The sequence below is a fragment of the Leucopleurus acutus genome, assembly GCF_964270905.1.
Source record: "Leucopleurus acutus genome assembly, chromosome: 4".
In the NCBI taxonomy this organism is placed as follows: domain Eukaryota; kingdom Metazoa; phylum Chordata; class Mammalia; order Artiodactyla; family Delphinidae; genus Leucopleurus; species Leucopleurus acutus.
In genome coordinates this window covers 137,100,582-137,112,573 of record NC_139146.1, presented here as the reverse complement: position 1 = coordinate 137,112,573, position 11,992 = coordinate 137,100,582, and the positions used below count along the sequence as shown (strand labels likewise).

Genomic DNA, 11,992 nt, shown 5'->3' with positions numbered 1-11,992 from the left:
AGCAGAAAAGGATAGCTTTATTGCTTTGCCAGGCAAAGGGGGACACAGCAGGCTACTGCCTCAGAAAACCGTATGTCCCAACCTGGGAGGATGTGATGAGTTTTATGGTGGTAGTTCAGGGGCGGGGTTGCTGACAAGATGAGGGTGTGTGCAGGGTCTCAGGTGGTCCGTCTCCTAATCTTGATGGGCTTCTCTGGTCCCTGTAATCTGGCCTCAGGTGTTTTCTTAGCTGCTCCTCCCTTGATTAGCAACTGTTCGAATCTGCCCTTTGGAACTCAGGGAAGGTCATGGAGGCTGGAGTCTTGCCTACAAGAAACGGGGGACAAAAAGGCCTCCAGGCCCGGAAGCCCCACAGGGCCCCGCTCGGTTTCAGTATCGCATGGATTGGACCGAGGAGGGATGGGGCCTGGGAGATCAGTCGATTAGCTGGCTAAGCAAATGATCAAGGGAAAGAAGACTTAGACTAAGGATATTAATAGTTGGTTTTACCCTGTGGAGAGCATGAAAAAGTGAAGGGCAGGAGGAGAGAGGAGCTCCTGTAAGTGTGGTTAGGAGAGCAGCCTGGAGCCCAGCTGCCCGGCTTCATGCTTTGCCTCTGCCACTTCTTGTGAGTTCTGCGACCGGGTTACCTAACTGCAAGTCAACTTACTTAACATCGGTATGCCTCCGTTCTTCCCTCTCTAAAATGGGGTGATAGCAGTACCTGTATCACATGGCTGTTTGTGAGATAAATGAATAACCTAAACATTTAAAACTGCCTTTAAACTTGACCTAAATGTATCTTTGTAGAACTCTCTCCCACACCAGCCACTGGAGAATTCTCGGAGTTGATTTGATTAATTAGAAAATCCATTTGTGTATCTGAAGAAACTATTTCCTTTCTTCTCTGAAGAAAATAAGACAAAACCTGTGACGTAGAAGAGGCAGACACTGTGAGTGGTCAACCCAACTGTCTTTTCTCCTTTCTTCCTTGCTGGGAGAATCCCAGCTTCGTTCAGGCCCTCCGCCCTTCTCCACACAGCAGTAAGCTTCCCTCAGGTAATCATGGTGCCCCCATGGCCCTGCAAGGGATTGGTCTAGGTTTCCTCCATGGTAGAGACCATACAAGAGATTTTCCTTTTCACCCACTAGATGTTGCCAAATCTGGCTGTGATGTCTGCAACTGTGACACCCATGCTGTGACTGTAGGGTGAACTGGGCCCTCAGGGCAAACCGGACCTGCTAAGAATTGCAAAGCAGAAAGATAGAAAGTTGGTTAGAATTAACCAACTCCAGGGTCACTCAACACTTCTTGTTATGTGAGATAGTAAATCTTTATTGCTTCAGCTATATTGAGGCAGGTTTTTAGGCTTCTTGAAGCTGGAAGCATTCTGATACTTGCAATATCAGAATGATACTGATACCTGCAAAATCTGATACTTGGCAATAAAAATTTGGTAGCAATCTAGATGGAGCCATTCATCTTTTTCTATATACATTATAAGAAGTGAAGCTCTGGGGCTTCCCTGGTGGCGCAGTGGTTGAGAATCTGCCTGCTAATGCAGGGGACACGGGTTCGAGCCCCGGTCTGGGAGGATCCCACATGCCGCGGAGCAACTAGGCCCGTGAGCCTCAACGACTGAGCCTGCACGTCTGGAGCCTGTGCTCCGCAATAGGAGAGGCCGCGATAGTGAGAGGCCCGCACACCGCGATGAAGAGTGGCCCCCGCTTGCCGCAACTAGAGAAAGCCCTCGTACAGAAAAGAAGACCCAACACAGCTAAAATAAATAAAAAAAAAAAAAAAAAAAAGAAGTGAAGCTCTAAATTCAAAACCATGGCTTTTGGTTTTCACAAAGAAACAAAACTTTAAGAGAAACACATACCAGTGTGTTGCAGGGGAGTTTGCATCATCTTTTTATATAAAAGGCAACAGCTGTTTTCTAAAATACTTTTGGGGCAAAACTTTCTAGTTGAACAACCCCAAACCAGTCAGATGCATAAAATCCTTCTGAATGATTGTTATCTAATTCTAATTCTAGAAATGAATAATTTCTGAAATAATTTTAAGTCTAGTGTGAATTAGCAGGCTAAATGGTCTGGAACATTAAAACCCAAAAGCAGATATTTAGTAAGAAGTATATGTGGGACGAGTATTGAGACTAAAACAATTTGGTTTCAATCTTCCTCACAATCCCTTATGCTACAACACTTGAGCCTACATCCATCTTAATCCACAAAAAGTTGCCTGTTCGTATGGACACCAAGAGGGGAAAGGCGGGGTAGGATGAACTGGGAGACTGGGATTGACATATATACGCTAATACGTATAGAATCGACAACTAATGAGAACCTGCTGTATGGCGCACGAAACTCTACTTAATGCTCTGTGGTGACCTAAATGGGAAGGAAACCCAAAAAAGAGGGGATATATGTATACATACAGCTGATTCACTTCTCTGTACAGCAGAAACTAACACAACATTGTAAAGCAACTGTACTCCAGTAAAAACAAACCAAAACTGTTGCCTGATGGTTCACTTTTGAGAGTTGAGCTTCTTAGACTTGCCCCAGTTTTATTCAATTTTTAATCTCACACCCCTCTCCCACACAAGGAGGAAGAATATTAATATTGTGTGTTAGTGGGCGAAACTCTGCCTTAAAGTTCCAGTGTATGGACGTGTCTTCATCCAAGTGGGGAAACTGATCTAGCCCGGTTTGGACTGAGTCATCTCACTTGCTTCAATGGAAGGAAGTGTGATAAGATCAAAGAATGGGCAACCGAGGGAGGTAAGATAAAGCAGGCGGGCTCATGGGCTGCTTCAGTTTGACACCCAGCTTACTGGAATTCACTTCTTTGGGACCATGGGTAGACGGCCCGGCTGATAGCAAAGTACTATTTTTACCTCCTTTGTCACTGGCCTTTGTGCTTTGGGAATGTTGTAGGGGAGAGTTTGGGAACGTTGGCAGTGATTGGGCAGAAATAAGGGGTTTCTGGCTTCCTTGGCTCAAAGCTGTCCTAAGATCACCAAGATCTACCACAACATCTAACAACGTTCCTGTATCTTCAACCACAAGTGGAAGTTTCCCGTTCTTCAGATATTTTCGCTGATCTTCTGATTTACGTTCAATATCCTTAACGTTTATGGAGCCCATCAGATACGTCTGGCTGATGTGGCTAATTTTTCTGGATTCATGGGTGTATGGGGTGCCATGCCAAATACACAGCAGGCTCCTCACCTTTCATACCCCTCCCTCAGGTCTTACTATGATGCTTTGAAAAAGGTAAAAGGTTAATACAGTAAGTCCCCCACATACGAACCTTCAAGTTGCGAACTTTCAAAGATGCGAACGTGCGTTTCATCAGCGTCAGGCGTGAGTGAAACTGCAGCTTGCCTTGCATCTCCTGTTGCTGACGATCCTTCAGCTCTACCACCTCCCACCTCCCCTCCCTTCTCCAGTCCATAACTCTTCTTGCCTGTTCACTCGGTGCCAGCCCCTGTATGCCAGCTGTTGTACTGTACTACTGTACTTTTCAAGGTACTGTACTGTAAGATTAAAAATGTTTTCTTTGTTGTTTGCGTTTGTTTTTTATGTATTATTTGTGTGAACGTATTATAAACCTATTACAGTACAGTACTATGTAGCCGATTGTGTTAGCTGGGTACCTAGGCTAACTTTGTTGGACGTACAAACAAAGTGGACTTACGAACGCACTCTCAGAATGGAACTCGTTCATATGTAGGGGACTTACTGTAACATTTTTAAACAACTTCAAATGTAAAGTTTGCTTAGTAATTTAAATATACAGGAAGACATGGCAGAGAAATATGTTACTGCCTTCCTGCCCCAGGCAACCAAAGGAAGACAACGACAGGTGATTGTATATTTTGTTTAATACTTGCATTGTTTCTATAGCGCAATTATAGCAATCTTTAAATTTACTTTTCATTACAAATATTTGTCAAGTTTTGTTTCAGAAACATTTTTCCTACTCTTGCACATGCACCCAGACACACTACAAAAAACTCATTCATAACACAGTAAGGGCAAACATTATTCATGTAAACATCTTTCATTAATTTCCCATAATTTAAAAAAATCATAGAATTATAGATATTGAATAAGGCTCATAGATTTAGTTCAAATTCCACAAAAGACCAATCAAAGATGCTCGTTAACTGTGATGAGGTTAACTTTTGGTTGCAATAAATGCCGAAAGCATTCCCCTGGCTTCCAATCCTTAAACATACCTCACAACCTAATCAATGCATTTCAGGATAAAAAGAGAACACAGAAAACCCAGGAGGAAAAACTTTTGAAGTAGGGAGCTCAGAACCATGAACCCAACTTTCCTCTATGATAAGCAGACATCATGTAGTCCCTGTAGTTTCCCAGTACATGACTTGAGATGAATGACAGTCACCCAAAATGTAACCAAGTTGTAGGTTAAGATACATTGGTATGTGTGTACATATTGCTAGTATACACAGTGAAAATTTGTCATCATATTTATCATTTCATTATATCCAGGACTAAAGCGGAAAAAAAAAAAACCACTCAAGTTGAATATCATTATAAAGGAGTGTTCTAGTAAGAGTCAGGGGAGTTGGGAGGTATGTCCTATAGGGAGGTGATTGGTCTTGATGTTAAAACGACTTCTAACAACGGTGTGTAAAGTCACAGACAGAGGAAGCAAGGATCTGCGTTATCCGAGGATGTCTCTCTCTGGTTGGAAGTTTGGTGCTTGGGTGCATAGTTTCCCAGAGCTGAGACCGGAAGTGTACTGTGCTGAGAAATGGGCCCCTTGCCAGCAGGACCCTCCTCCGTCCTCTCTCGAGGTGGAGGCCCAGAGGCAGGGACTGCTGGCAAAACCGTGAGGTCCCACCCGGGGGTCTGAACCCCAGCTCCACTGAGGGCAGCCTCCCTGACGTGTGTGACTAGGCAGTAAGGAAAGCGGTGGATGGCGGCCAGAAAACCCGGTTCCGAGGTTCCCATGGCCACGTCTGGCTTCTGATTCTGCTGCCCTGCAAAGAAATTGTGCTCCGGATAACTGCACCGGTGTCTCTAATGCCTCTGAGTCACTCACGGGCCCCCAAAGGCCCGGAGTGATGTCACTAAGGGTGGACATACCTCCACGAGCACCTAACTTCCACCAGGAAGCGGCTGAGGCACTGGGGAAGCCTACGAGCTCTCTCCACGTCAGGTGCAACAACGCGGGGAAGTTGCCATGAGTCAGAGTTTTTTGTAGGCTTTTTGATTTTGTAAAAATCAAAACTGATCTGCATTATATCTCAATAGACTCAGAGAATTCTCACCAAAAATGTTTGCAATTTGTTTAAATAGCACTGGAATAATTCAACTTCACTTAAATATATTCATTCTACCATGAAAATAGTTCATACAAACATCTATTTACATACAAACACGTTAAAATTTGTGAAAAGGGTTTCCATCCCTGTGGTTGTATGGCTTGAAATAGTTTTCATTGCTTTGAGTATGTCTGCACCCATTTGGCAAAATAAAACGATTACAATTTAGGATTTTAAAAATCAAAATGGACACTGAGGCTCCACATTCCTGAAGGGAAAGATCAAAGACAAAAAAAAACCAGTCTATCAAGGTACCTCAAGTAGATGTAAATTCAATATATTTTGTGAACCTTTGATCTGCGGCAAATAAACATTACGACTATCAGTCTTGCAACATGGTTTTGCTTGTTTTTCTAAAATGAAAGATGTCTGGATTCTAAATCACTACTCTTAAGACAGAAACTTGAGGCAACTGTTTTAAAACAAAGCACAACAGAAAACAATAACCTTCCTGGAAGATCTTAAATGCATTTTGCAGTGAGTGATTTAAAATTTCATATAGTAAAGGAAATTTACTAAAGTGCCACATACCACTCACTGAGAAGACAACCCTCGAACTCACTGTTCACAGTTACTGCAATTTTACCCTTACAATTAAATGTTGTCAATGGTTACACCTGGCCTTCAGTTGGGCCTTTTCAGTTTGTTGGTGATAAGGAAATTGTTTTTCAATGTGAAGAACCCCCAGAAGGCAAATAAGTTTAATGACAGCCCCAGACAGGTTCAAAGGGGTCTTGAACAACGAATTTCCTTCTCAGTTTCTCAGGCAGACCAGGGATGAAGCAGGTTAAAATAAGAATAGGTAATGCAAAACTCAAGTCTTCCTTGCCTGTAGCTTTTAAATCTCATCATTCCTCTGTGTCAGAAATTCAATCCTTACGGTTGTTTTTTGTGAGTCCTTTCAAATGCCCATTTGGGGACATACTCCTACAGATTAGTTCCTATTCCTAACTCTAACACAAGATAATATTTTGTCATAGAAAAGCTGCTAAGGAAAGATCTAGTCATGCAGGAGTTGGACTGAGACGGCTCTGAGTGAATCTGATGGGGACCATGGCATCAGGCACCCTCCTCGGCACCGGCCCTTTTGCAGGAGAGCAGAAAGTTACTCCTTTATCCCCACCACCTGGACTCTTCCACATTTCTGTTACGATGCTGATGAAACTACCTGCTTCCTGACATATTTCCTTCCACAGCGGACATCAAGATTCAGTAGAAAAATACATCCCAAGGCTTCCCCCTCAGCTTTGGTTCAAACAGGGAACAAACCCTATTCCCTCACCAGTTAATTCCTCATGGGACCCCAACCCCCTTGACTGTTTTATCTACCTACAGAACACAGTGAATCTCAAGGCCCCCTACGACCCCACCCTGTGACAAAGCCTTACATTTGGTGGGGGGGGGGTGTCAGGGGGACAACAGAAGCAGCAGAACCAGACATGGACACAGAGTGATGGAGAGAGGTACTCGCAGAGGGACAGACAGACAGAGAGGGTCCAAAGGGCCAGAGAGACTGGGAGGAGAGGAGGGAGAGAGGGAGCGGCCGGAGGGATCAGCTGGCACGCTGTTATGTACAAACACCAGCCATTCTCACAGACAACAGAGAGAGAGAGAGAGGAGCGGGTAGGGCAGGAGAAAGAAGAGCCAGAGAACAAGGGAGACAGGAGAGAGGACGTGGAGAGGCTCAGCTTGGATGTACTGCTTCCTCTGATTTGTCTGAACGTCACAGACAGACACACTGCCAGGCTTTAAACTCAGAGAGTTATTCACTATCTTATTTGAAAAATGGATTCGCTGGTTAATCACTATTTCCAACTCTTCAGCCACTTTTGTCAAAAGAAAAGAAAAATTCCATTTGAATGGGGAAGCCCATTGGGACAGAAATTACACCCCATGGCAGCCGGCAGCCTGAAGTCCTTGCTTTGGATCCTGCGCCATCCTCCCCCGACCGACCGCACTCCCTGATCTGGCTTCACAACCCAACTCACTGGGGCTGATTAAAGCCATCTTTCTCCTGAAGACAGTCACTTACTTTGGGACGCGTCTGAATGAAAGCACCTATCAGAATACAAGTCCCAAGACTCTGCCCATCGGCCAGTTTATGGAACGGTCTCTTTCTACAGAATAGAAGCGATCCTATCCTGGTGCCTTTTAATCTTAAAAACTCTATTCAGTTCACTTCGTGGAAGATCCTCCTGGCAGCCTCAGAATTTCTCACGAGTGAACCAGCAGCTTAGCTCCCTGAAACCATGGCCACCCGGCTGCACTGCTGGGGACAGGGGAGCTCTGGGAAGCCTGGATTTACCAAGGGAAAGGGCCACTTCTGTCACTGTCTTGAAGGCTGAATCCTGTGCCCAGGAGCTGCCAGAACTGAAAGTTGTGAGCAGCTCTGGATGAAGCACTTTTGTTAAATTCTTCCCAAGAGCGATGTGTAGCTGACATGAAATAGCAAACTTCCTCCTGCCTGTTTCTTTTCTCTTTTCCTGCTCCCAGCAAGCCTTCCCTACTAGCCAGAGCTACAGTGTGGAAGGCTTCAGCTTTCAAGACCAAACTGACTCGGTGACAGGTGCCCCAGCTGACAGTTGCAACTTGTAGCAACTGCTGCTTTCCAGACCTCCCAGCTCCTCAGCTGGGCATCTGAAGAGGACACAGCTATGGCGTGTGGTGAGGGCACTTACAAAAACCCCAAACTCCCAGAATTCCCCCAGAGTAATCCCAGTCAGGTTACATACCTAATTAGCTAAACTAAAAAACAGGGGCTTTTCTCCTTATTTCTGCAGTTGTGATTACACACGGCGAGCAAAAATGGCTGAAATGCTATTGATACCGTTGCTTCTAAACTATACAGGTGTTAGTCTTAATTCACAAGGCTGTGAAGCAGATAAGTGCTTTGAAATTACAATGATGAAGAGTTTTACCATTAAGGTTTGATTTGTACCTAGTGATCAGTACGTCTCTCTTAACAGTAGCGATTTAAAAAAAAAAAAAAAACGAAAAACGAAAAAAACCTTTTGAATTCTGTGTTATAATTCAAGTTTGCTATTTGACTTTTGAATTCAATGCACTGTGCCACAAGCCAGACTGCTCTGTTATGTACATTTAATGTGTACCCAAGGAGAAAGAAAATTACTAGCACTATTGAAGATATTGCAAAATTGCCACGTCTACTGCTTAGAAATACTAATTTCCCTCTCTTCTTTCTTAAAGTATATGTTACAACTCTTCCATAACTTAATGCAAACAAAGTAAATTCATTTCTTCTCACATCTTAAAGCAAAGATACCTTTGTTTACATGCGAGAATAATAATTCTATAATAATAGCCCGGCCCTAGGAGCCAGGTCTTTATATTAGGACATAATAATGAAACAGTGATATAGAGAGAGCCAGAGAGACCTACACACTGGCACTGAAACGAAATCCATTTGGAAGTTTTCTCTTGTGAAAGATACCTAAGATAGAGAAGAGGACTAAGGGGTGAAGTGACTCAAAAAGTGGGGTTCTGTTCGCTAGGGAAAAAACAAGGCCATTCTATTGCAAGAACAGATCAAAGGTTAAAAGGCAAATGATACTACATTTAGAGAATAAAAATGTAGTAATTCTCTGTCCTCCATATGGCGCATATGCAAGTGTGATAACGCAATTTGCACTGGCCACAGAAATAAACCTCATGGAAAAGCCACTGACTAAAAATGACTGAAAAACCCCCTTTTTCCCTTTTTTCAGTCTAATCGTTTGGCATCTCTGAATGTGGTACAGATTTAGTCTTGAACCACCCAAGAACATCACGCTGTCTTCTGTCAAGTGCTCAACAGTACCTCTCAGGAGGGCGTTGTTGCTAGCTAATTTTAAATCTGGTATGAGTAATACAGTCAGACCTAGTTAGTATTCGAGAAAGTTGTAGCGAACGCAGAGTGAGAGGATGTGATGTCACAGCATGAGCAGTCCCTGGTTGTCCCGTTGTCGGATAAACGTAGTGCATAGATCCAAGTTTCTATTCCAGGTCTCTGAAGCCCAGAGCCAGGCCTTTCACTTCTGCTGGGTGGCCTGGAAGGCCTTCAGCTCCACCTGGTACCACTCGGGGGCTTCAGGCCCACTCTTTCCCGGGGGGCTGTGGTCGTAGCCATAGGCAACAGTGAGTTCCTCGTCGGCCTCCACGGCTCGGAGCGTGCGAATGCATTTGATGGGTCCAAAACGGGGGTGGACAAACCTAGACATCAAGATGCACATGGTCATTCCCGGGCCGGACCGGGAGGTCAGATGCAAAGGCTAGAAGGGCTGAGGCAGGAATCACCCGTGTGCTTGCTGCGCCCTGGATACCACCGGCAGGTCCTCAGTGTGCGGGCCACAGAGGAGCCGGCATCAGCTTCCCCTGGGAGCCTGGTGCTCACGGGGATACTCCGGGCTTCCCCACCCAGACCTGGTAGTGGAATCTGCATTCTAACACCCCGCCACCCTCCCCCTCCCCGGTGATTCCTATGTACATTAAGGTTTAAAAAGCACGGCCCCATCTTCCTTTCCGAGCCTATTTGCCACTCTGTATTTGTAAATCAACAATCAGGATCTTCAACAAAAATCTGTCTTTAATGAGAAATCAGATCCAGTGCAGCCTGTCAGCATTTCAGCTGTACCTCGGGGAAAGGCTTTGCCAGGGCACTTCTGGAGTTGTAAGAAAGAGCCCTGTGGATTTTCAAAAGCAAAAACCTCTGTTTTCCATCCTGTACCTATAGAGGAAGAGTTATTTTCTAGCATAAAAGTAAATGAAGGGCTTCCCTAGTGGCGCAGTGGTTGAGAGTCCGCCTGCCGATGCAGGGGACACGGGTTCGTGCCCCGGTCCGGGAAGATCCCACATGCCGCGGAGCGGCTGGGCCTGTGAGCCATGGCCGCTGAGCCTGCGCGTCCGGAGCCTGTGCTCCGCAACGGGAGAGGCCACAACAGTGAGAGGCCCACGTACCGCAAAAAAAAAAAAAAAAAAGTAAATGAAGATTTTTTTCCCAAGAGGGAAGCCCAGACCGCTCTGCCATCCTGCTTCTTTCAGATTTCCCTCCGATGCACCCTGTGATGGGAGAGGCCGGGCTAAAGCTAGGATTATGCTCCTCTGCCAGAGGCTCCCAGCCTGGCTCACCTGCACAGCTCCCTGCAGGGGAACGGGAGCTAAATAAGTATTAAGAGACTCATCTCCTCTAACAGCTGCTGAAACCCAACACGGATACCTGGAAGGCAGGCCAGAAAGAAATTAACTTTGTTTTCCTATGCATCTGGTCAAATCCATTCATTTATAGTTACATTTTGAACAAAGGGCATTGAAACACCGAAGGAGGAGGTTCCAGGCCGGAAGTCAGAGGTACATGGGGCTCGATGGCAAGCGCTTGGTGGGAGAGGAGTGTGTCTGCAGTGTATGGACATATTTTGTGGGGAGTAAAAAGGAACAACCACACCCTCACTCCAAGGGGGCCTCTATGTCCACCCCCTTTGGCTGTCCTGTTTCTTGGAAAGCACACTTGATTTGGGCCCGAAGACTTTGGTGTGAGTCCTGGTGCCACACATTATTACTGCGTCCTTCTGGAAAGCTCGCCTCTGTGTCTCTGAATCTCACTTTCCTCACCTGCCAAATCATGATAACACCAGTAATCCTTATCCTCCAAGAGTCATTGTGGTGACAAGATAGGGTCACATAAATAAAGCACCACAAGCAGTGCCTGGCACAACTGAAGACTCGTATCAGTTGTGACATGTGTAAGCAGGCACGTGGGTATATGAGAGCACGCACGTGCACAGAAGTCTCAGACTGTGCTCCAGCACAGAGGACATCCCTGGATCAGGGATTTGGGAACTCCTTGTTAAAATCACAACTCTTTGTCTCTAAATTAAAATATTTCATTAAAAAATAATACTCCTAAAAAAATAAAATAAAAAATAATACTCCTTACAATGGAATATTACTCGGCCATAAAAAAGAATGAAATAATGCCATTTGCAGCAACATGGATGGACCTAGAGATTGTCATACTAAGAGAAGTCAGTCAGACAAAGAAAAATATATGATATCACTTACATGTGGAATCTTAAAAAAAAAAAGATACAAATGAATTTATTTACAAAACAGAAACAGACTTGCAGACATAGAAAACAAACTTATGGTTACCAAAGGGGAAAGGCGGGGAGAGGGGGAGGGATAAATTAGGAGTATGGGATTAACAGATACACACTACTATATATAAAATAGATAAAACAACAAGGACCTACTGTATAGCACAGGGAACTATATTCAATATCTTGTAATAACCTATAATGGAAAAGCATCTGAAAATGAATATATGTATATCCAAATCACTTTGCTGTATACCTGAAACTAACACAGTATTGTAAATCAGTGATACTTCAATAAAAAAAATACTCCTGAAATGGAGCTCTAGGTAACCTTCTGGTACACTGGAAAAAAATCACACAAGAAGCCTAAGATTTCTCTTAGCGTCCTCTTGTACTTTAATTTTCTTGCTCATTATCGTTATTCTCAGTAGAAAATGGACAGACTGAAAAGACAGAACTCAATCTCAGGTGCTGATTCTTCAAAGCAGCCCTAAGGCACAATGGTTAAGAGCACTTCTCCACTTTGACAAGAGCCCTGCATTTCTTTTCTTTTTT

The 11,992-nt window shown here is 44.4% G+C and overlaps 1 protein-coding gene across 2 annotated transcripts in view; it reads right to left on the bottom strand.

Moving 5' to 3' along the window:
- Positions 1-220: 220 nt before the first annotated feature.
- The window catches only part of SETD7 (SET domain containing 7, histone lysine methyltransferase), a 52,187-nt gene continuing 40,415 nt past the window's right edge, over positions 221-11,992 (bottom strand). The window contains exon 8 of one of the 2 annotated variants that reach the window (XM_082838319.1): positions 221-306. In XM_082838319.1, coding sequence (XP_082694445.1) covers positions 276-306 — 31 coding nt within the window. In that variant the 3' untranslated portion in view covers positions 221-275. Of the gene's footprint in view, positions 307-3,772; positions 9,558-11,992 lie in introns of those variants that run through there. The other variant, XM_082838318.1, reaches the window with a different exon arrangement.